At 41.0% G+C, this 26,380-nt stretch overlaps 1 protein-coding gene across 4 annotated transcripts; it reads right to left on the bottom strand.

Annotated features, from left to right (window-relative positions):
- Window positions 1–639: 639 nt before the first annotated feature.
- Window positions 640–26,380, bottom strand: rapgef4a (Rap guanine nucleotide exchange factor 4a). 4 transcript variants are annotated; one of them, XM_084022033.1, is made up of 31 exons: window positions 26,271–26,380; window positions 23,823–23,965; window positions 23,643–23,731; window positions 23,043–23,189; window positions 13,420–13,492; window positions 10,823–10,887; window positions 9,836–9,886; window positions 9,613–9,719; window positions 9,301–9,422; window positions 9,022–9,205; window positions 8,850–8,934; window positions 8,575–8,635; window positions 8,350–8,426; window positions 8,102–8,248; window positions 7,739–7,854; window positions 6,375–6,460; window positions 5,952–6,030; window positions 5,712–5,862; window positions 4,948–5,036; window positions 4,793–4,823; window positions 4,638–4,716; window positions 4,013–4,159; window positions 3,112–3,209; window positions 2,717–2,842; window positions 2,424–2,602; window positions 2,245–2,335; window positions 2,121–2,171; window positions 1,889–1,976; window positions 1,735–1,799; window positions 1,572–1,626; window positions 640–1,295 (listed from the first exon to the last, which is right to left on the bottom strand). In XM_084022033.1, exons 1-31 carry the CDS (start codon window positions 26,336–26,338, stop codon window positions 1,168–1,170), a joined length of 3,078 nt encoding a protein of 1,025 aa, XP_083878159.1. In that variant the 5' UTR covers window positions 26,339–26,380; the 3' UTR covers window positions 640–1,167. The 4 variants fall into 4 exon arrangements, with proteins under 4 accessions (XP_083878159.1, XP_083878160.1, XP_083878161.1 ...); XM_084022034.1 differs by lacking the exon at window positions 9,836–9,886; XM_084022035.1 differs by lacking the exons at window positions 23,043–23,189; window positions 23,643–23,731; window positions 23,823–23,965; window positions 26,271–26,380 and adding an exon at window positions 22,180–22,284 and having other exon boundaries at window positions 641–1,295.

The raw sequence follows: 26,380 nt of genomic DNA, 5'->3' as shown, positions 1-26,380 counted from the left end.
TTTTAATGTAGTTTGAGTAAAATATAGTAAATAGTATGTTACTACTACTCCACTACATCTATTTGACTGCTATAGTTAATGTTTTACTTAACGTATTAAGATAAACAAATACATTTATAAAAATACGATGTAATATTATTCATATATATATACATTACTCATTTGTTTGGCAACATAGATTACTGGTTACTTTGCAGATTATTAATACAAAATATAAACCAATTTATAAAATATATCATATTATTCATTTATATACCCAGCAGTTTAAAAATCAAACTCAACTTTACCACCTGCGACATTAATGTACACATGAATGCATCAATAATTATAATCCAGTGATATAATATTTATTTTGTTGAAATTAGTCATTCTGTTTGAGTACTTTAGGTATATGTATGCTGATACTTTGTACTTAAATAACATCTTGAATGCAGGACTACTTGTACAGGGTATTGTTACAAATTCAACATTTAGAAGATTATAATGAGTGCCAGGTATTAATTAAATTCTATTTATTATTGTGTCCTAGTTAGCAGTGATGTTATTGATGAAATGGCACAACAAACCAATACAATAACGACAATGCAACGCACAAATACATCTAAAATATTTAATACTTTCAGCACACAGAAAGGTACAAGACATTGACTGTATCTCCAAAGAAGAAATGTGCTCATGTGAATATAAAAGAATAACAATCAGAATGACTTTGCATGCTGATGTCAAAATAAATATTTGTATACAACACACCAACTTAAATATGTATAAATATTGTTTAATACAAAAGAAACGAAACAACTGAATATCAGGGATATCAAGAGTTTAAAGCATCACATAGTGTTTACGTAATGTAAAATGTTAATCCGATGAATGAGATCCCCTCCAAAGATTTCTTTAATTCCTTCAATTGTTGCTCTTGTTTGATTTACAGCAGAGTGACACGAGAGGTGCTTCACCCACCAACAATTACCGCCATTAAAGTATCACAAATTACTGTAATAAAAGGCTTAACAAGTCAGGCATCTGAAACAATATCTCATTGTCTGCTATATCATCAGGGTCCTTCATGTGATTGCCTGTGTTGGGAGTAAATTCACCCCGAAATCAAACACGTGTCACGTAGGGAAGTAGCATCAAAGCATAACATTCGTGTCCCCGAGTGGTTTTTCAAGACCTGCGGGGCTCCAGTCTGTGAGAGAGCTGAGTTAAAGTCCTTTGGTTGTCGATCACGTTCAGTTGACGCACGTAAGTCCGAACTTCTGGGTGGGATTTGCTGGCCAAAGGGGAATCTGGACCTGATTCAATTGAAAGGAGGTGTAAATAATTATTATTATAATAATAATAATAATAATAATAATAATAATAATAATAATAATAATAATAATAATAATAATAATAATAACAATAATAATGAATGTAATTCTGGAATCTAATTTAAATCCATCCTGTCTTATAAACATGACATTTTCCCAATTATTTGTGGCAATGTTGAATGTATTGTCCCTTTTTAATAAACAAAATTAAAATAAATACAACTTGCTATCAAACTATCTGAAATAATGCACACTCACTGAATGGTTGGCTCCTACAGTATCTCACTATCTTCACCGTATTGGCGATCATCCGCTGAAAGACAAAGAGCTTTAATCAGCAGCAGATATCAGTAATTACCTTAATGGCTAAAAACAAAAAACAACAACTGTTGGATAACAATCTGCACCTTCAGAGCCTCACCATTTTCTCAAAATTGACCAGATAGTCGATGCATGTCTTGTTGCCCTCGTGAGTGAACGTCATGTCTAGAAAAGATCATAATAAGAAAGCAAATGTAGCAACGGAGAAACTTTGACATTCAAAAGAAACGGTCATGAAAACAAGCGACTCTGACCTTTGATCAGCAGCGGCATGAAGGGAATGATGGGAGGCTCCAACTTGGCAACTGTCAGTCGGTACGCCCGGTGGTTCCTGGACGGGTCCTGTGGAAACAATCACACTGTTCTGAGATCTGCCGTCGTCTTGTTAAACAGATTCATCACTTGACCGGCTGACGGTGCGAGATATGCTGTATTTTGGACGGGCAACACCACAACTCAAAGACGGAGACGCGGTTTTCAACTTACCATAAAGTTTTCAAATTCCCCGTAAAACCTCTTGAATTTGCCGGGGAGTTTCTGTGAAAACAGGTGACCATGAATGTGAAGTTGCACCTGTGATAAGAATAATGACACACAGACGGGTACCAACCTCCCAGGTCTGGCTCAGTCTGCACACCGCTGGATTACTAAGTCCCATAATGATGGCAAAAAAGGCGTTCAGATTCTTGTACTCCTTACAGCTTTGACAGAAAACACCAAAACAGGCGTGTTAGAGGAGCGTGACCAAACAGAACCGTGAAAACCCACGGTGAAACGAGGTCCACTTACTGGGCGGCGATCTTGATGAACTTCTTGAGGAGCTGCACCCTCTTGCTGAGCTGCGAACACAGACACATCTCTGTGATCACCCAGAACTGGATTTCATTGAACCTCCGCAGGAACAGGTCCAGGTTCACGGTGGTTCTCTTGAAGTTTTGTCTCCCAAACGTGTGGTAGATGAGTTCAAGCTGTTGGTACAACCAAGAAAAATCGTATGAACAAAATAGTGGATCAAATGAAAGCAATTTTACTTTAATGTATGCTCTGATTTGAAGCACTGTCACCTGGTCTCACAGTCATACCTCATGTACACAGTGAAAAAGCTCCCAGTCATAGGAAGTCATGTGGTACGCCACGTCCTTAGAGCTCATTAGCTCAAAGCTGGCCAACAGGCCTGTAGAGGAACCCTCCTGCTCGGGTAAAGGCGTCTGCAAAACAAGAAATAACAGCCTTTATATTTATAATCATGTCATCTACTGTTTTAGGTATTCTTGTATTTTAAATTTTGGAAAAAAACGTTTTCTTGTGACATAAACATAGATAAAATAGATTAAAATATATATAAAAAAGAAAAGAAAAGACAGCTTCTTATAAGGGTAAATACTACAACTACAATAAATACATAAAAGCAATCATATGTATAAAATCTGCATATTCAACACATACAATCTGCCTCTCTTTTCTATGATGAACCCACCAAAGAGTCCAACTGATCCCTCCGGCAGGCGAACAGCCGTCCGTTTATGCTCAGAGTGGAGAACACTGACACGTCGTTGGGCTTGAAGATGACTTTCTCTGCAAAACAGGAAACAAACACATACACGGGTTGAAAAAAGATTTTCATTTGGAATCGTCATTTCATGGGAAAACAACCACAGAATCAGACTAAGTCATATGAAAAGGACCGTGAGGACTCTCCATTTCCTTTTTTAGCTTGAGGTCGACATGTTCCGGTTTTCAGTGTCAAACCTCGACAGCTACTTGATGGATTACAAACATTCATCCCCTCTGGATGAATTATAAAAACTTTGGTGATCCCTTAACTTTTCATGTAGCGCCATCATCAAGGCAAAGTTTTCAACTTTTTTCCTGTGCATTTGTACAAATATTTCTACAAGATACTACAACGATGGCATTATACCTGCTAAAATATCAATCAGCTTGTTGTCAGCTGGTGCACTGAAGTCAAAGTACAGCCTCACAGGGTTGCTGTAGATACCATCTGCCCTTTTTCAGTTCCTAGTACTGAACAACGTGGTTGACTAGGTGTGTCTCACACTTTCAGACTAAGGGATGTTGATACTATTGGGCAACACACCATTATCTAATAGTTATATTATTATACAGTAATATATTATTGTATTGCTATTTCTATCCGACAAGAGATATTCAAACACAAGGGAACGCCATTAGAAAAGAACTCAGATTGTTCTCAAGCTGTTTTAAAGCTCATTCTTTAGCCTGTAGCGGCCGTTCACGTCTGCAAAAAAGGCAGCTCATTTCTCACTCAATCAGCCGGGGACTCATTAGTAATATCAGCCTGCCCGAGTGCTGACTCGGCTCTTTTTTGATTAACACGTAGCTGCCGCCGCTCTCACCTCCTGCCGAACTGAGGTTGACCAGGAGCAGGTCCTCCGCTGACCCCAGCTTGTCGGCCACAGCGCTGATGACCTCCCTGACTGAGGCGGCCACGGGGATGCGGATCGTCGTGTAGGTGTGGTCACAGCAGTAGACTTTGAGCAGAACTGGAGGCATAAATCAAATGTGGAACTGTCAGCGGGAACGAGAGAGGGGAGCAGTTAAAGCCGTGCTGCAAAGGTGAGAGGCAGTTGGATTAATGCAGTCGTTGCAGATCTTCTCGCCATGATTCACAAGAAAAAACATATTTTAACACATCTTTCTTCAATCTTTCCTTTCTTGTGAAATAATAGATAGTTTAAAGTTAATAAAACGATGCAGATTGCTTTTTGTTATGAGCCTAAAAGATTAGGATTCACCACATTAAAGCTTCCCATATCCAGAGAATGCAAAGATTAAATGTCCAGCAGTGTGATTATGCAGGCAAAAGAGGCAAAGAATAGCAACGACTCATTTCCTCCCACAGGTTTGAGGGGAAAAGACATTGCTCAATATACAGTTTCAACTGGCGGACGTAACGTAAGAGTGACAGCAGTGTGCAGCAACAGTGTTGTATAATATGTCGGAGTCACATCCTTTACTCACTTTCATCACTGCTCTTGATGGGCTGACGCTTCTGCAGCTTCTCGTCTCCCATGCTGAACTGCCGCAGTAGGACTTTGTGCTGTGACGAAGTTGAACATATTCAGGCATCGGGACGGTTTTTTGCACAAAAATGAACAAAATCTGCTGTATCTTACCTTTTTCTGTGAGACTCTGGCATCCTCAGTGCTGAAACGTGAACAAAAATAAGCAGCAATTAGGCAAAATTAATGTTCATCTTTGAGTAAAATGTACCATTGCTATTTCTAGCTGAGCACAAAAAGAGATGGCCAGCTTTCATTCATTCACTCACTCTCTCTTTAAACTTCTCTCCAGCTCTGATAATTGATCCCTGAGCGCTGGAATCACTTTGGCATCATTAGATACCGCCGTGACAAATTCCTGCAAAGCATAAAAATAAAAGAAGCAAAAAAAATGCATTAAGTAATGAAAAAGTATCATATTTATTAAGTAAAACAGTCACAAATCGAACATGTAAATGTCGTTCATCACCTGGCCTTATTGCTCAGGGCAATCAATAGATTACATGATATCATTAAATAAGAGTCATAAATCTGTTTTATATCTTGGTCACATGGAGAATTCTCTGCTCTGAGTGGTTGGCAGGGAAACCCAGATACAGGTGATTGCTTGCTGTTGTAAATAAAGGTGCTAGTAGTGAAGATAAATACAGCAACGGAGAGTTCTTTATTTTAATGACTTAGGACATATATATTTTATTTGTGTGAATCTGGGAATTAGTTTGAAGGTCCATATTCACAGAAACCTGTGCTCTGAGCATCTGATGGTTTCTTTGACCCCCGTCTTTTATTACAATTATGGGTATTATTCCTTATTTGACTTCTAAATGCATGTGTACATACTGTATACATGACTGTTATTGTTATTTTTTTAAAGAAGAGATTGACAAGTATAAAATAATTCTTTTTAAATAATAATTGTATCTCTTTACTGACTTAAATTGTTACACATGACATTACATTGTCACTAAAAGGTCAAAACCACTACCATGATTATTGTTATAACGGTGACTATAAGGTTACTCTATATGCTGACCTCTATGAAGGCCACAGACATGTCCTCCTCCTGCAGGTGATCTCCGTGTACTGCAGCCCACTGCATCACAAGGCGGATCACCCTGCGCTTGTTGTTCAGTGTGTAGTCCAGCTTCTCCTGTGCGGAGCCCTGCGAGGCCTGGGCATGGTAGGTGCACCGCCGTTAAAGATCCAAACAATGTTGAGCAGAGTAGGAAGGTTTTTTTTTTTAATGTTACGTAAAATAGTGCTGAAAGGATATTGGGCCATCAACACTGAACACAGCTGACTGTTTGGGATGAAGACACAGTGCATGAGCACAAAATCGTCTAAGGCTGAGTCTGGAACAAAAACAAAGAGACGGTTGTGTGAAACACCTGTGCAAGAGCAGATCAAAAGCTGGCCAGAGGCATCAGGCCTTGATTCTCCACGGTGCCGTCTCCGTCACCTCTGCAGGCAAATGAAAACCATACGTAGCCACACCAGCGAGAGGAATTAGATCAGCTCTGTGACGTGCTGCTAATTATAGATGAGAACAAACAGGTCAGTGCAGAGCAGCAGGCGGAGGACGGAGGAGAGAAACACCGAGAGAATAAATGCACTGCACAGATGAAAAACCCTTCACCATAAATTATCGTCACACTGATACAATGCATTAGCTGTAATCCGACGTGCTGAGCAGTACCTGACTCCGTCAGGTGAGAATCCAATCGCATCATTTCGAGGAGGTGCTCCAAAATCTTCTCAGGAGTCCCCGACATCACATTGTATCTGGAAGCAACGCAGGATAAAACACACACCCTTCACTTATCAGGAAAAACACTGGCTCTTAATGCTCCGCGGCCCTCGACCCACTCCTCTTACTTTGAAAGCCTCGCCTGCGATTGCTTCATTTGATAACAACACGGTTTACAATCACAGGTTTCTTGGCCCGGGGGTTGAAGATTAAGGGGAGTCTGTCAGAGAAGCCAAAAAATGGAGAGAGTAGGGGCAGCTTCACCGTGAAGGAGAGTCATCACAACCCAGGTTTGTTTTCATTACTCGGTAACAGCGTGACAAAGGGGGACGTGTCTTCCCTGTAGGCTCCACACTCTGAGTTGATTAGAGGGCAGCCCCCCCAAAACAAGTCATTGTGACTTGCCAGAGCTTCTTTTTCCCTGAGGAGCGAGGGCCATCATTACCATTAATGTGTCTCTCTGAATTCCAGCCACCGTGGTGCAGTGACAGATGCCTCTATTAAGATAACACTCGGCTGCAGAGCACGGCTGTGCGGGAGTCAAATATTCACCCAACACTTTTAAAGATAAAGCTGTAGATATTGTATTCTATTATTTTATTATTGTCAATATATCTTATGAAAAGACCAAAACAACAAAGTATTATCTGTGTAAGCAAATATTGCAATATTTGTATCTTCAAATGAGATTTGTTGACAGAAAGAAGAAATCTGAAATAACAGGTATACGGTAACTACAGTCAACTGCAGAGTCATGCTCTCTGATAATAGAGATAATATCTACTTGTATGACAGGTGTTAGTTTAAATAGCACTTCACGTTCCCTTGTTCAGCATTTAATAGCAATATACACTGTTAAGTTTTGACCAGGTGCAATGATTTACATTATGTGTCCCAATTACCCAGGTGAAATTAATTCATCCATAACATTTGTTTGCCGCTTTAAAATACAAGACATTTGCTAATTATTTCAAATTTATGGACGACCCTGTATAAATGAAATAAATATAATCATATATAATTAAAAGTCACTTTACCGCCCATAAGTAGAGGCTGTGGTAAAATCATTTAGTAAAACGTTGTTATAATAATATAAAATGTCTTTACAGGAGAAGATTGTGTAGAAATACTGTACATTAATTCACACTTAAAATGCCCTTTTGTATACATCTAAATACATTACAGACACCTGCCAGATAATTAGAAATGAGCACTTACATAGATGATGGTTAAATTAGATGCATAACGCGCACAAGCTGCATTTAAACCTTTCCTGTGTGAGGCTCAGTGCAGGGGATTGTGGGTACTCTTACTTGTAATGGGAGGAGGGGGCTCCGTGGCCGGAGGTCCGACTGCTGCTGAGACTCTTCTCTAACACCAGGACGTCCTGGCCGTGCTCCTTCAGACGCACCGTGTTGGCCTCCACGTCCTTCAGACACACACACACACACACACACACACACACACACACACACACACACACACACACACACACACACACACACACACACACACACACACACAATGAGACCTCTGGATTAAGCTACTGGGGGCCAGAATACCATCTCATTTAATAACTTTTATGGCTGCATTGCTGTGGTTTTGCCAACAGAGGGCAATATGACTTTTCTTTTTAAAAGTTACTGTGAAAGAAAAGATGTTCAACACAAACTCACCCTCAGGATCCTGTTGAAGTCCTCCTTGTCGACTGTCAAGAAGTGACAGTTGTCCTCTCTCAGGACAATGGAGGCAGCGCGGGGGGCGTCGTTGACAAGAGCAAGCTTCCCGAAGTCGTCTCCCTCGTGAAGAGTGCAAACGACGCCCTGCAACACACGGCAGACTGAGTTACTGACTGATGCTCTGGTCAACATCATAATCTTATTTATTGTAGAAACAGTGTGATCTCATCTGGAGAAACACCTACTTTCCCGTAGATGACAACGTTGACGGAGCCCTTCAAAATAATGTACCATGATGTGCCCTCCTCGCCCTGATTGAATACTGAGGGAGAAAAGACACAAAGAAAAGCTTTGGTCGCTTGGTAGACACCCAATCTGGGATATATTGGACTCTGTGAGGTATTTATGGATTCAATTTGGTTTGGTGTCAGGTTTTACGGTCACAATACTTATTTGATTGCATTACTTACACACGGTTCCTGCCTTTGCATGAGACTCAAATATCAGCACTCCTGCCAGTTCTCTCTTTACCTGCACAGGAAACCCAGCAGCGACGAGAACAAATGGTTTTAATTCCAGATCGTGTGTTAAAACATTTATAAATACGTGATGATACTGAAACAACTCTTAAATGTGACAAGGGTCTGAGGAGAAAGCTTGTTTTTTATGGACACAAGAGGCAGATGAGATCTTAATGTCTGCACAGTGACAACTGGATGCATGAGGCTAAATATGGAGAACTCACAGTGGTGGAGAGGTGAGACAAGGCCTTTATGTGGAGCAGCTCTTCATAAATGATCTCCAAATCATCGGCTGTTCTTTCAGGCGGACTAAACGGGAAATAAAGGAAACTCCATCACATTTATGCACTGCGTTTTAATAATATCGCTTCATGTATCGATGCTTTTTAACCGTACTGCTTCCTCAGAATCATCCTCATGTGGGCGTCGGGTCCGATCTGCGAGAGGAGGAGCAGGGTGTCCTGCAGCTCCTCCTGGCTCTCCTTCCTCTCCTCCTCGCCCGGCAAAGAGGCGTCCTCCTGCTCGTCGTCCAGGAAACGGTAGAAGAGGTACTTGTCTTGGAAGCTCAGCTCCCGGTCCACTGCGTCACGACAACACAGGAGGAAGGGGCTCAGATGTATTTTTAAAAAATCACTGCTTCGCACGCACATGTGCTGCAGACAGACAGAGTCTCACCGTGGTTGAGAACACCTTCTTCCAGCAGCACCTGCCACATGCCCACGGCCTGAACGCGAGAGTGGATGCATGAGCTCTGCTGCATTTGCCAGTCGACCAACTCTGTCCCCACACAGCACTGCCTGTGGGAAAGACAGGAACCGTCCATATAAGACCTTATGAAGGCTGATGAGTTATGTAATGTCTGGTTTAATTAATGCAATCTGCCTGTTCTTGTTCTTGGTTTTTTGTTGTTTTACTAAATTTGCCTCAAATTGCCCCCTTGAGAATGAATACAATGCTCTGAATCAGGGAATCAAGATGCCGACTAACCTGTACGTCTTCAAATGGTACTTCCTGTCTCTGATCATGTGCGGCGCCCTGGAGAGGATGGCGTTACGGAGAATCTTCCCCGCACGCAGTATCTTCTCAGAGGGGACCTGCACAGCAGAGCCCAGATTAAATCTCAGCACAATAAGAGTGCTACTGAGCGTCTGGCACATAAACTGTAATGATTGGCCCCTATACATACAATGAGGCTCATTGCGTTTACTACCTGGGAAATGCATTTAAGGTGGGATTTGGCTGGACTTTCAATGAATGACTTCTGCAAAATAAAAACGAAACAAAATATAAGAGGAGGGATAAAACACATCGTGGATGACAATAAAACTGAGGCTCAATGTCACAGAAATTGGGTGAAATTAAAGGTTTGTTATTGTGGGGAAACAACAGCGTGTCTGACAAGTCGAGTACTTTTCCTCTCACTGCGGAACGGCTTCCTCACTGCTACTAGATGATGACTCACACTTGACATTAGCTGTCGCCTTCAGTTGAACTTATGGCTTTCCATATTGCTCCTCGGTCTGTAATCAGCCTCTTGACTGATGCGTTCAATTGCGTAAATGGGACTCAGATATTGTGAATTACTGTGTGGGAATGTGTTTCGGGGGGCCACGGGGCCGGGCTGCAGGGCTGTGACATTTAAAGTGTGGTCCACATGCTTCAGAGAGCAGCGTTACTCGTGTGTTTATGCGAAAAGCTCTGAAGTTCATCATTTATTTACAAGAAAATTAGTCCGCCCAAAGACGCTGGGCTCTCGTACAGATTATTTATACACGTTAAAGTAAATTAAAGCTGTCTGTTTGTTACATAAAAAGAAAAGAAAAAAAATGTCTATTTGAATAACAGCCTTGTGGCCGTCTTGTGACTAAAGGAACAAAGCCCAGGGCATCATAAATCTGCTGCTGTGCCACGTTATCTACCCGGTTGGTCAGGAAACGACAACAGGAGAAAGGTGGGACAGGAACTGTTATGGATGGAGACCAAAACTCCAGTCATCTTGTTTATATTCACACCAACTTTAAACAAACTACACATTCCACGCTCTTCTCCATCCTCAGCAGAATAATGGTAGAGGATGCCGTTACGTCAGGAGCACAGAATGAGTTACAGCCGAGACGTTTTAAGTGCACTAACACTCGCTTTCATAACTTGTGGTAACGACAAATCATTTTAATCAATGTGTGTCAGGCAAAACTACCTTATTCTGATGTTTGGAGACTGACACTAATGAATTGTTGCTGATGTTCTCTTTGTCCGGCATTCCTGGTGGGTGGTAAAAACAGAGTATATTCATAAATTAAATACAGAGCAACAGCATACAGTACACATAATAAAAGAATGATATGGATGCAACTTGTTATCTTATTTTTATCTCCTATTAATGTTTTATCCTATTTCATTATCAATTATTGTTACATTAGGCTGCATTTACATTTAGGAGAAAATGAAGTGCTATTTCTCAACAAATTTACACTGAAATCAATGTTGATCTAATTTAAATGTCCCCTTAAATAAAGATGCTATTAGGCTTCATTGTTCAGGTGGCAACTGTGGGCGGCAACAAAGGACAGCCATGAGGACAGTCCTGCAGAGCGGTTGTCGGGTGTGGTTATTTCTCCATGTTACGGGATTTTAGCTCGTATAGTTCGCCTCCGGGACAAATGGCGTAATCAGTCAGAGCTGCTCGGCCACAACTGTATCTGCAGCATAAAACTCAGCTATTCTTAGACGGGCCTCTCAGATTGTTGAGACGACAAAAACAGACACAGAATCCAATACATAGAAAGTGGAATGATGTAACGTCATGCTTCTGGCTACATATTCAGGAATACAACTCAAGCACCTGTTTAACTGTGCTCACAATGCTCTGTGTAATACTGGGCTACGTTAAAGTCCTGGTTATAGTTTCTAAATGTTCTTTTTCTATTGTTACCTTCATGTTGCGCAATACGTGTTAGCATTCAAACTGCCTAACCACTGGGCAAACAACGTCCACAAAAATGTTAATACAAATGTAAACAAATGACCCAATTGATCAATAAGTGAGCAATAAAGTAAAGATAATAAATGCTAAATGTTTTACTTCCCCAAATTTAACCCAAATTTTGTCATTTATATGACGGCTTGTTGCATTTCATTGTGACTGAAAGGCTTTTTGTATGTCAGCTCGAGTAAGAGAGGAAAGACTTTCAACTACAGAATTAATATTAACGTTTAAACCTGCAATAACTAATGTGTTGGTCACTTGAGTGCAGCGGAAAACAAGTTGCAAATATTGGCATATCATCGCCTTTTAAGTCCTTGTTATGAAACAGTTGCTTATTTTATTTTTGATATTACATCTAGCAGTTACAGAGCAACATTATCATCTGTTTGGAGTCATGTTTCTGGCCTCCTGATGGATGGAATCCAGCATTCACACTCAATTAGCTCTTTTAAGCTGCTAATTCTCCAACACATTCACCAACTAGTCAATAATCGTGTCCGTTTGGTGTTGAAGGTTATCACATTATGAGCTAATGTCTCATTTTGGTGCCTGTCTTTTTACACACTCTTGGACTGCATTTCCATTTATATGCTGCACATCTGTGTACAGAAGCTGTGCTTGTTGTGTTTTTCCCTTTTTGAAAGTTAACGCGGCTGTCCGTCATCATCATGTGCGATGCTGCCGTGTCGGTCCGAGTGACGTCACAAGTGTCACATCGGTTCAATCACACTGATAGAAATCTAGTGTGCGGAATGCGAGACGAATCCGAGATTATTACAAGTGTCAAAAATGCAAAATTGAATTTGTTGGATGAGATATAGTTTGCCAGAGTTGAGCGTGTGTTGCTTTATTGGACATTAGCGGTCTGCTTTGTGCTCAGAGTGGTAAATGAATGCATGACCGAATGAAACAATGCTGACTTTTAAAAAGCTCCACCTATTTGCACCAAAGTGCTGTAGAAGCACGTCGTTGCTGTAACTAAGAAAAGGATTTAAAGTATGTTTAATTCATCCGCCGCCACAGTTTCAGAGCCACTAAGCTGCCGTGGATGTACAGGAGAGTGCTGCAGCCTCCGGCCTCTTGATGCTCGTGTGCTTCCCGTCATGGTGCAGTCATGCATTGGGTACATACTGTAAATCCCCCTAAGTATCGCACTGTATGCTGCAAAAGCACCGCTTCACAGCACGTAACGGTGATGACCACCAAAGTAGACGCATCCACTTTTAAAAGCATTATCAAATCCTCTTTGATTGGAAGTTAACTGGAGAAACACTTTCTTTATAATTTATTTAAAAAAGGCAGCACACTGTGAAGAAGCTGCCAGTAAGTCGAGTCGCTGCTGTTCATCATCTTTATGGTACATGACTTTTGAAGCGAAGTCAAGTGCTCTGTTTGAGCAAAGCAAAGTCAATATTGAGTTAACTTGCAACAGAAAAGCATAAATAAATGTATCAGCCTTTATCACAATGCGAGAGGACGAAGGAGGGTCAGACGGTAATGGAATTAGGCAGACAAAAATATTATTACATACAAAATAAGATGATCTATGTTATATTACCCTACTGTGAAATCTCGTTATACAAACAAAATCAAAGTTTTCTGGGAATATTTATAAAGTAAAGTGACGGCATTAAAGAGTAAATGCTCTTCATCTTGATACATTGAAGATGATCTGCATACAATTTATTTTATTCATTATTTCATCACTTCAAATGAGGTTTTTATTTCCTCTCTGTACCGTAAAATCTTGAGTGACCAAACTCATTGCTGAGCCTAAACCAGTTAGACATGTAAACAGTAATACTTACTGTCACCACTAGAGCCACTTTCCATCACTCCATAGGGTGGGGCGAGCAGGCCAGCCATGCACTGATGATATTTCTATGTAAATAGAGAAAATACGAGAACAAATCAGTCAATGCTGGCAAAAAAAATATCACATCTGCAATGTGATTAATATGATTGCAGAACATTGTATGCCAAGAGTCAGCAGTGAAGAATCAATATAACAAGGTAAAAATCACCAGTAAAATGTATCTTAAAGGGGACATGTCATGTATCTCCTCCCACAGCTTGAGAACTACGTTTGCACAGGTGCACCCTATTTTTCCTCACAAGCAACAGCAGACTGGGCTTTTTTTAGGGAGGGGTTCTTAAAGAGACAGGCGTTAAACGGAAACTTTCAGACAAAAGGGTGAATACAGGTGAATTCAGGAAGACAAAATAAATAAAAATGTGTTCTTTGAACATTAAAGCATTAGAACATGTTTCAGTTGGAACCCAAAATACAAGTTTAAGATAAGTCTCTAAATTAAAAGTGCTCATTCTGCATTTAAAGTGACCCCTGTGACTGAAATATTATTATACACTAATTTTCCAGTTTATTTGGTCCACCAGGGTAAACTCATGCAGTCGAATGCCACGGGGCTTGACATAAATGGGGTGGACAAAATGATAGAAACAACTAATGATCATACAGTTGAATCAGGAACATTATAACTGTCACATGCACGCTATGGGACTGAAACAAGGTGGTTTGATTCTGTCTGGGAATAAATAGCAATAAATCTTGTTTTCCTTGTGGTCTTCCAACATTTCCTGTCTTTGCCTAAAAATTAAAATAACATCAACATCACTTGCAGGCTGTTTGTTGAATTCTATTTCATCTTCTATTTCGTAATTTAAAAACAAGTTCATTAAAAATCCTAACATATTTGGTGTAGTCTACGTCAACACTTATACACTATATATAACTCAACTCTGAATCTCAGTCCCCTTTTTTCTAATGTGTTTTAAGTCATAAAGTACTCCTTGCTGCTGCTCTCGGCATCTTGCAGCCACAGAGCCAGCAGAGCATGACAGCGTAACTGTACATGCCTCGTACCATCACGGTGCCCTTCAGCATCACAGATGTTATGTAATGAACATCATGCTGCATTCATGCACTCTTGTAAATGTCATGTTTTTGTTTGTGACACTGGGGCTACAAAAAGGGGGCCAATCCAACTGTAGCCAATGAGCCATAAAAATATTCGCCTTCTACTCCTACCACTAGCATTGACGGCCCCGTTGCAGCATTTAAAAAGCTACGTTTAGCATACATTAGATAGGTTTAAAGAAATGGGCCAAAATATTTGGATTTTGTAAATCATTCAATTATTATTATCTAATTGGCCTTGGATGTATTTTCTTGTACAGAAAATACTCAATTCTGCATCTCTACAACAAAAAACACGCACCTGATCATTAAAAAGCATCCCCAGCACATTTAGTATCTATGAGCTGATTCTTAACAAACTACATTTCTATTTGATTTTCTTGACAATTTGTCTCGGTAGACTGATCAAGATTCAATACTAATTTGCGGTTAAAGACTTAAAAACTGATTATGTGCCAAAGCAACTACAACCTGAGTCGATAAAAAGCGGATTGAGGACCACTTAGTTCTCTCTACCTTCCTATCATCTGGTCAGAGGAGACTTAACAGGAGCTCGAACCACAGAGCCATTTGTTCCTGGATGTGTAATGCACTCTCAGAGGTCATGTTTTAAATTCAATTCTACCTCCCGAAGTCAGTTAATCACTTTAGGATCCCTTCAGGGGCCACACAGTGTTTTCCCTCAATTAAGACGCAGTTTAGAAACGTCTCAGCAACCTCAGTTTTTATCTTCTCCAAAATGAGGATTGACTTGCTGCTCTTTAAGACAATAAACGATATAGATTAATGTCAGTTTGAGCTCAGATTTGAATAAACAGATTTAGGATTTTGTACACATGCAAACAACGGATTTAAATATTCAAAGTTAATCAACAGAACTGAAGCCACTTTCCACCAGCCTTTCTCTGAATCTTTGTTGACAATTATAGGCTTTGGTATTAGGGAGGAGCACTTAAACTGAGCAGCACATGAACAAATGAGCCCTGAGCCGATAAAGCCGGGCTCCCTGAGGGGTTGGATCCAGTATGGGGGCTGGGGGTGCTGGTTTAGAGGAGGCTTCGTTCGCACCATTGTCCAGGTGCATAAAAAGCACTCAGTTTCTATTCTGTTAGTAATGATGTCTCTGACTCTAATGACACACACACGTTTAGTTTAAGACCTCCAGCTTGCCATCAAGTCAGAGACTCTTCAAAGTGTTATTTTTATTCATATTAGCGTGAGTGAAAACTATTAGTTGAATATTCTATTAGTTGATAAATAAAATGATTTAACAACTATTCCCTTTCGAAGATGTCACTGTGGGCTTTACTGGGATGAGGTTTTTATGGACCAAACATGAAATAATCAGATTAATAAAATAATCAGAATAATCATTTCTTGCAGTCCTGCTGTTGTCTGTCCACATTCTTGTCCTTTATATCACTGTTGTTTTGACAGTTTCCTCAAAAACAAAATATATATTATATATTATGAGGTACGCCTTCATTCTAGTCTATTTTGTCCACAACGGCACACACATGATCAAATTGTGGTACGGCTCAGTTTGAGTACTAAATTGGGTTAAATGAGTAGTTTAATTTTCATTTCTGGACCTATTTGCTTCTTTGCCTCAAATGAGAAAAATTATAACACTCATATGTTTGCATTAAGACTGGAAACAGCTAGTCTGGCAAAAGGAACACAATATGCCCTTCTAAAGCTAACAAATTAAAACTGTATGTTTTGTTTTCGCCATTTCCAGTCTTTAAGCTAAGCTAAGATAAGCTAAGCTAAGCTAAACTAAGCTAACTGGCTACTGGCTGTAGCTTCATACTGATAATAGAGTCAAGAAGACAGTTTGGATCTTCTCATCTAACACGAGAAAGCCGATATGTATATTTCTGCAAAATGTCTATTACTTTAAATTAATTAGAATGATTATTAGCTCATTAGCCTGGGTGATTATTAGAGCATTATATCATTTCACACATCAAGAAAGGTGTTTAAACAGCAGATATACTAGAATTGTGACAAAATGTTATAATAAACTGAAAGGTTTATAAGCCATGTTTACAAAGAGCTGTGCCAAAGTCAAATATTCCTGAGAACACTTTCATGTCGCAATATAACAACCATTGGCTGTGATTTGTGCTCTCTCATTTTATAACCGTAATACTGGCAAAGACGTCCTCACTGGCTATTATCTCCGGGTAGTCGAGGAAAGGCGGACCTGTAAATGTAAATGCTTGATAGTCAAAAGTCATTAGGCATTAATGAGCTGCACTGGGACTCACAGCTCTGAACAGAATGTCTTTTTTTGTATTAGCATTACAAATGTGTGAGTGTACACACTGTGAAAAGTGTGGATACACACCTTTGGGTGTTTTTGACAAGGTCAAATAATCTGTCACAATCTGAAACCCTGAGAGGCAACTATACAGCGGTGTAGTTTCCAGCACCGTCTCTTATTATGTTATTTCTATAAATGCATTCCATCACATTAGAGGCAATTATGATCTTTCCTTAAGCAGATTTACTCCGAGCTACTGAGCGGCGTTACAAACACTTCCCCAATAAGGAGAAGTCTAAATCCCATCACACGACTTCCAATAGAACGTGAAAACAGCTGATTATGTTGGTGTGGATGTACGTAGGCAAAGGGATTTCTTTGAATGACATGATGTGTTCTGGCCATCATTTATACATATTTCAGCTTTATTTAGAAAAAAAAAAACAAATTCAGTTTGAGGATGACAAATGGCTGCAAATGCCGTTCCCACCAACAGCATCATGGGAAATGGTGGCACGTGAGCCAGAGCTGTAATTCAGTAAATTCAGAATACTTATAATGAGTAATATGTCACTGCCTAAAAGTATATTTAATTAAACAGCTGAATGTATATTGTAATGTCAAACTACAGCGCACAATTTTAAGTTTGATGAGGTTATCAAAATGTAAAAACTATATATCAGAGAAATACATTAATAGGCCATGGGAATTGCAGTAATAGCTTAAAGGTTTTTAGAACTTGACTCAAAGAAGACAAAATACCAATTTTGGTTAATTTGTCTTGTGATATGTTTTGAGAATTTTGAGTGTATTTTAAACACTTTGAGTGACATTTTCTGAAGCCTAGGAAGTTCAAACAGTTTAAATAAGTGATATTTTATGTACTAATAATCAGGTGAATGAAGCACAGACATGTCAGACTCATTTGGGCGTATATATCCTGTATTCGTCATCGCATGGCTCTTATACTCACATGAAAAGTAGCTTACAAATGTCTGCAATAAGAGATGTGCCGTTCTGTTTTCCTCCAGTGAAGCATGTCAACTGTTTATGCTCATGCTCTCATACACTGACTTCACTGTTCACAACAGCAAAGCTCTTAATCTACTAATAATGCACAATTTGTTCCCCCTTACACGCCGTGTACAAACAATCAACATATTTCTATCTGGTGCACATGTCTGCATATAAGTTCGGTCTCATGTTTGTCATAACGCATCAGTGAAGAGATAGACAAGATATTAAGTCATCCCATTGCAGCTCGTCCTCCATCTTTCATGCTTGATCACATTATTGCATTGTGGGCATCGATGTGCATGAATGCGCTGCTCTATTCTGAATAATTCACCCCAGATTGCATAACCTACATAGTGCAAACTGTTCTGGAGGCAGTCACAGATTATTCCGGACACAGAGGGGCACACTTCAGGCCACTTCAGGGAAACAATTGGGAGGAAAAAAAACTCAACCCAAGAGTTTCACTTCTCTTCTGCTCTGTTAGATTTCCTCTTAAACAGAAAACATTTGAATAGCAATTCTAGATTGTCTTACTTTTATCAGGATCCAATTTAAATTCTGAATTACCAGATAATTCTGCAACACCAGCAAATCCCCATCATTTCAAATCAGCATTGTTCCCTTTCCCCACATACATAACAGTTGTTTTGCAACAAATGCATTGGATTGTTGAAAAGTTTGATAAAGATTACCTAAAGATGCTACCCGCGTCCCATGCAGCCTATTATTGCTGCGAGTGCCTGGAAGCTCCTTCACACCCTCTTCATCCCGGCGTTAAGGAAAAAAAACCCTCCGAGCATGCAGGTCCAGCTGTGAGAGTCATGGGTCACATCGAGCTAGTCCAGCATGATCCAGCAGCTCCGTCACCGCGGCCGGCGTGGAGAGCAGAGAGCAGAGAGCTGTGTGAGCCCTCTGAGCAGCAGTTGCTAGGTGATTACTCAACTCCAGTCACTGAGCGTAATCTCTCTCTCTCTCTCTCTCTCTCCCCCTCTCCCTCTCTCTCTCCCTCACAATAATCAGAAATATATATTTAATTTCATCAACTCATAACTCCTCGGGGAGACAGTTTCCTCCGTGGACGTACACACAGAATTTAGTTTAACATGTGAATTTTCCTTTGTGAATTCAATCCAATTGTAGAAGGTATCCGATCATCCAGCATCCTGCTCCTCCTATCACTGACTCCTTCCTCTCAAGAACACAGACCAGATGGCTTCTTATCTTTGACTTTGTTACGTATCAAATCCACAAGACGGCTGCACTGAACTCCCTGTGTATTCACCAACAAAGAGAGTAAATCCACCATCAAGAGCTTAAAGTACGTTTGCCTCCCCGACACTAAGATATTGATGGTGGATTTACTATATATGCATGCATATATGCATATTGTCAATTTAACGCCTGACAGTGTTCCCTGTTGAAACCTCGGGGGTCATGAATACGTCATGACCACGCCCACTTAGGAGACGGGAAGTGTGTCCCATTTCAAACCATTGCTGGAGTTTGTAATGGGAAGTCTTTGCTATAGAGTATGTGAGTATTTGATCAAGTCAAGAGCAGCCAGACCGTCTATGTCAACAAGGCAAAGAGAACCTCGGATAACAACACACACAGAGGGACATTCTCTGCTCAGATAGACCAGATTACTCCACTATATCGAATGGAGAACATTGAACTTTTTTCATTTCATAATCTACTGGATATCTACATGTATCACGTCTTGCTCTGGATGTGACATTGGTCATCCTGAATTTGATTGAATAAAGGTTTGTATTGAACAGGCACACATTTTAGACAACATCATTTTCTAAAATGTATTTTGGACGTCAATATGATGGACTGAGTCACTTTAGAAAGAATAGTTTTTTTTCCAAATGTACTCAACATCCCATAACAAATTTGATTTCACATTTGAAATCAATTTACTCGGATCTTTAAGTTTTCAACTAAACTAACAAACAAAAAAGTCACACAATGCTATGAAAGACAAAAGCTGAGAGAAATCTAGTTTGCATGCCAACTGATTGATTTTAGTTCAGCATTGTTCATACTGCACAGAAATGTGTTGGAGTTTTGCTGTAATTCTTAACATTCTGTTAATCTGTCTTATTGATCTGCTTTCATCTAAATCATTGTTCAAGTCTTACATCAATCCTCTAAAAGAAGTCACAACAAAACATGTCCCATTGGAGACTGAATTAAGAAGCAAAAATTGAGCTGGAAATTTAAATATCTGCATGGCCAGTTTGCAGTTTACACGTTTTATTTTTTGAGTTCATTGCCTCATCTGTTGATGATGTAATAACTCTGGGAGTGGAGATAAGGGAATGAAACAGAAAATGTTTTCATATGATCTTCCTGTTCTTTCCACGCACACGCTGTATCCGCTGTGCACTTGCAGGGGTCCAGCCCTGGACGTGGCACGCTACTTGGATGCAGAACCCACCAACGGATCCATGTGGCCTTGTTTTTCCAACCCCCCTCCAACCAATCCTCAGACACCAGAGGGCACGCTGCGTCCCTGCCACTTCCTGTTCATCAGCCTTCTCCACTGGCAGCCCACCAGGCTTCTTCTATGGACTGATGACACACCGATCCCACCCACCCACCGTCTCTGCTCAGCACATAACGGATACTTAAAGAGCCTCAAAACGCCTGCAAAATACTTTCAACCAAGAGCATCCAACACAATGTTAACCTTTCTTATCAAACTGTCCTCGCAAAAATGCCAACATGTCGGAGCGTGCAGATAACGAATGCAGGTCTATTCAGGCCACACGCAGGCCGTACGAGCTGTCTCATGACCCCTTTTACACCAAAAATCACAGTAGTGTTGTTTCAATCACGGTTCCCCATCGGAAGCAGGAAACAAAAGGGAACGAGCGAATTGATGATCAGGCCATCTGAGCTCCAGCCAGCGTGCCCGTGTGTGCTGAGCTCGGCTCATGTCTGCTCTGTTAAACAAACAGCATGCGGCCGCTCGCTCCCGGTGGTTGCAGCAGTCAGCAGCGCAAGAAAACAAATGTTCAGGTCGCACGCATGAGTGGTACCCGCAGACACTAATACATGCGATGGCTTTGCCACGTGTGCTCGTCCGACATAAGAAACACTGAGACAAACATCACATTTTTACTGAACAATTAAATATTTAAGGCGGAAAATGGAAAAACTGGAGGGAGACACACTCTGAATAATTGACATGGGCAGTCCTGAATAAATCACATTATGCATTGGTTCATTAGGGCAACGCTGTGCTCAGTCTGGCATAGTTTTGTAAGAGTGTTTGGCCACAGGGTGACCGATCTGTGAGGGGAGGAGGTGCGTAACTTTGTGTAAGGGCTTCCTCCTCAGCTTGAAGCAGGGGAGGTGGTACCTTTCCCTTAACATCACTCACCCGCTCTCTCCCCGCTTCCACAGGCATCAATCACTTTATCATTTCTCTCTTCGCCCCGGTGTTCAGGGCCTGAAGCAATAAAATACTGATCGCATGCAGCTTGAAGTTTCTCATGCACCGCGAAGTGTCTTTCAGCTTTAATACAACCAGTGTGGTGTAGATGAAGTTCATCTATTTAAACAGCCAGGAAGTCACCCAAGGAAGACGGATGCAGTTTGTCACCACAGCGAGAAATAGTTCTGCATTGCGGCAATACCGGGAGTATCGAATGAGCATCATTTTGGGGATCTGTTGTACGACTTACTTGGAGTTTGTTCAACGATTAGCTGTCAGCAAGCTGATTATGTGTATGTTGGCTGGATAGCCCTTCAGTCACAGCTTGGCCGACTTGCAAGGCAAAAGGCATTTCAGCACATCTAACGACATAAATCAATGTACTAATGCTGATGTGTTTGGGCGAAGTACATCTGCAAATAGAGAGAAAATCTAATTTTGGAGAACCCGGACGGAAACTGACGCAAACAGAGTAGCATCTGCTTGGAATAATGATTTCTTCACCCAAAAAGTACATTTAGCTTGTTAAAAATCACTGTTGTAGACAAGACCAAACCATGACCAAGACCAAAGTATATCAAGACCGAGATACAACATAGTAGTATAGGAGTATAAATGTGGGTGATTCCAAGACAAGGCTTCAAAAAGTGGTCTTAAAAATGTTCCCGAGACCAAGATCTCAGACCAAGAAACACTGCAGCTGCACTCGTTAAAATGTTTGAATTTATGAAATTATAAAGAAAGCTTCTTCATACCAAGATTACATTGCAACCATGTCAGATACTTTCCAGGGAAAAGCAGTTCTTTCATATCCGTCAGATAGATATGAGGACAAGATACGACGATGTGGGCGCGAGCATCAGAAGCAATAAAATCTCATCTGAAAGGTATCTTACCGGCGAGGTCTCCTGGGGGCGGAGCTGAAACCTGTAGCCCTGTAGTGCTTGCATGTGATCCTCAAGTATCTGGTGGCACAGCTGCTGGCCCGTATGCTGACACACACACAGACCATAATCTAACTTAGCCCCTTATGCCCTCCGGTCCCAGAGGAAATGGGTTGTCTCTCAGTAAACCAGCGTGGCAGCTGAGGGGGAGCTGAGAGAGGAGGGGGACCTCAACACCTAACAACCAACATGCAGGAGACGGAGGGATGGACGGTGCCTCTCTTTTATATCTTGTCACAATCAATTTACTCTAACAAATATTTACTGTTGGATGTTGAATTTCATGTTTGTCCTGACACAGCCTGACACACAACTGGAAAGATTCTGATCCTCCTCAGCACTGAGCTTCCATCTAGTGGTCAGATAGGGTAAACCGTCTACACCCTGGCTTACAGCAGCTCCCTCACTAGGTCAGAAATTAAAGGATGAATGTTGTTGAGCTGTTAAGGATCTGTTTTATGCTTGCAATCGTTGACTTTAACAATGAAAAAGGAGTCAAATATTTACTTCAAATATGTTAAAATAGACATATTTCACCTGTTGTGTGTATGATTCTTCATAGGATACATGTTTCAATACAGCCTCATAGAATACATGTTTACAGTTTTAATTTTAGCTGCTAAAAAAAAGTTTAATTGTAGTTAGACTAAAGAAAATGATGAAAAGACATGCTTGGATATATTGTGTTAGCAGATCTTATACAATCACCTACCTAGAGTTGTTCTCAGAGATGCGTCACAAACTGCAATGTAGCCAGAGACCGGCTGCGGTATGATACAAGTACAAGTACAGGTGGAGCAGATAGAGGTACTCACCTCCCACAGTGACCTGAACTCCCTCTGCTCGATGCGTAGGAGCTCGCTGAACTCCCGCGTGACGATGGTGGCATGCCGGGGGGTGTTATCCAGGATCGACTCCCCAAATGCCCTGCCAGTTCCCAGCGTGCATATAGTAACGGCATCCTGTAACAGACACAGAGAAGGTGCTCCACATGGACCATTTTCAAGGATTTCCAAGGGTGTAATTATGCTGCTGGAAGAACGGCTCTAGTGTGAGGCTCTTGATGGAGCACTGATCAGGTCACCTTCAACGGCTACAGGCAATCACGACTCGTAGTCAGGTGATTGCTGGATGGACACACTCCAATAAGATATTACTCCAATCAGCACCCAGACCAAGTGGCCGGGTTGCATGAAGCGTTAAAAACAAATCAGCAGTGTCTCTCAATGTAATAAGCAACATGCTCTTTACCGCCCACAGTTCAAAGGTTGCATGTAAAGTATTTTGCATGCGTGATGAATCACGTTTTATCTCATTCAAATCCTTACAGCAAGATTTTATAGAGGGTTATGCAGATGTAGTCCAAAATTTAGTAAATAAGCACATCAAATGACCGTTAATTTAACCAGATGTACCTGATAACTTGATGTCTCCGAAACTTTGACATCCAGTGAACCAGAGAGGACCGCATACCAGCTTGTGCCAATGTCTCCTTGGCGATACACTAAAAAAACACAGCACAGTTTTAAAAAAACTGCATGTCTTTTTTTTTTTTGTAATCATCCTTTTATTTTGATATACAGACTTTGACCTACAGGTGATGCCTTTCTCCAAGCACTCATAAAATCCACACAGGCAAATCTGCTGCAGCAAACTGGGGTAGAATCGCTCAAAGGCCTTCACATTTTTCAGACGTGCCAGGATTATGTCAACATCTTCTCCAGAGCGCTCTGCTGGTCTGGAGAAATACAAAGAAAAGGGGCCAACACAGGTAACTGCGAATAATACATACATAAGGTACCTAAATAGGCTGCTGGGCTTGAGTCAGCATAAGTGCATCATGGCCTCGTTTCTGTACTGAATCTCTGTGGGATGGAGGCGACACTAATTTATCCCTGAGGAACACCGTTCTCTGGTTTCCTGTTCCAGCTCTTATATCGTAACTCAAACTTACACCTGGACTTCGGCAGCGCCCTGGACAGTGTGACTTACCCTTTTAACGTCAACCAATCACATTAGTCTTGTTTGATGATATTTAATGATGATGTCACAAGATCAGACCAGAATAAGTCACTCTGAAGGGTCATTTCAGTGTTTAAAACTAAATTGTTTAACATAAAAAGTTTATATTTCAGTATGAAAAGTCACGTAGAACTTTGCAAGTGTTTGTGAAACACATCTCCTTAAGGCCAGAGGAGAGAATTGAAGTAACTCTGCATATTGTTGTTTATCGCCCTGAGCTTAAACGATGTGAGTCAAATTTGTTCCACTAAATCTGGTGTATCTCTGATGTAACATGTGGGTGGTTGTACTCTAGCTTATATCACCTTGAATCCGTATCCTTTAGAAAAAAATGACCAAACGGCATTAATAATTCAGGAAGGGAAAGTGCTTGCTTCACCACAGCAACAATCGTCTGACTTAACGTATCTCTGAAAACGATTCATTGCACTATATTACCTGTCAACGTACAATAGGTGTTATCACTAAGCTTCATCGTGTATCCCCTAGCAACCTTTATAACAGGAGTCACATTAAAGCATCTGTCCTCTTGTCAGCGTGATTGGAAACCAGCATCGTTTCAACAGTGCTTTGTTCGTCAAACGCGTTACTCAGTGATGACAACGAGGCAACAGAGAGACGTGTGGGAGTCTCAAACTGCAGTCAACAAAAAACAAAAGGTGCTGATTTAGAGTCCAACTGAGGACTGAATGCCTTCATCACGAAGCAGTTTGTCGCAGTATGAACACTAACGTGGCAACTGTTTCTCATTTACAATCCAGTCACAGAGCGTGAGGCTGCACAGAGTCACAGTGAGATCCCCAACAGCTCTGCATTACTGTAACTGTGACAATACAAACTGTTTAATGACAACTTTTGTTTTTTTGTGCAATAAAGTGAAGCATACACACTGCGTGCATTGGTTGGAAAAGGTGAGTCATTCCAGCGACACAGGTGGCTTCCAGACGATATTACTGTGTAAACACGTCTGGCACTCTGCGTCACTTTGCTGTTTATAGCTGATGCACTTTGGACCTTTCCTTCACTCCCTCCTTCTGCTCTGTCTACACCTGAGCTGCGTCCAACATCACTGCCCCGCTGACTCCAAAACTACTTCACTTTCCACTATTTCAAATCTGAGTCGGGGAAGTCAAGGTGTAAAATGCACGGACGAGGAACAAATCCCAAGTGCACAATTTAACATTGTGCAATTCTGCTGTAGAAGATGATGGCATACAGCAGGTGCAACCCTGGTGATGCAGAAAATGATGTTGATGATGATTAAATATCTGGAAGACAATTCTGTTTTGCAAAATCAGGTTATTAGATGACTATTTGAGCAACCCTTTGCAGCTGCATGGTGATGTGATGCCTCTGGCAGGTGTTCATACAGTAGTTTCACCTGCTGCTCCAGTGTTCTGCAGTGATTTGGGGTGAGAGTGTATAGTGTAAAGCTAAGGCACCTTAGGAGCTATAACACATGGCAAGTTAATTATTTTTAATGGACAGCTTTTGTCTCATGAGAAATCTTGTGATGTATTAAAAACGCACAAATCTGCTGGCCTGTCTTATATTACACATAATGCATTAAGCCAAGCAATAACATCAATGTTATCAAGGGACCTTTTTTTGTCATAACTTTTCTTCGTGGATGTCTTGGCCGCGGCCTACTGTGTGCAAACAGTTTGACGTGTTTGTCCTGGACATGAACAGTAATCACAGGATCTAAGTGCAGCAGCTGGAGGGGAGCCCAGATTTACAGCCAGTGGCGCAAAGTTAGAAGCCTGTTACTTGTGATTATTGCGGCTACACAGTTGCACGTGATTTTGTCTGAAGCCCAAATGAAGTGTGCTGCACATGGCGCTGTCACAGATGCCCTAGTTCCATTCAATGTCAATCCGAAGGGACATTTTAACCAGCCGACAGTGTTTTTTAATTCGGCTACTGAAACGCATCGTCCGAGATAATAAATAAATAAATAAATAAAAAACTGCGTCGCGTGCACGCTGGCTGACTTCAAACGAGACGCAGTGAAGAAATACCTTTTATCCAGACAAATAATCCACTCGGCAGATTCCGACGAGTGTGAAGAAGTGTGTGCTGCTACCATCTTGAAATCCTGCTGCTGCTGCTGGTGCTGCTGCGGAGGTGG

This window comes from Eutrigla gurnardus (assembly GCF_963514095.1).
Source record: "Eutrigla gurnardus genome assembly, chromosome: 12".
NCBI lineage: Eukaryota > Metazoa > Chordata > Actinopteri > Perciformes > Triglidae > Eutrigla > Eutrigla gurnardus.
The sequence above is the reverse complement of the archived record's forward strand: the minus strand, read 5'-3'. Positions and strand labels throughout refer to the sequence as shown.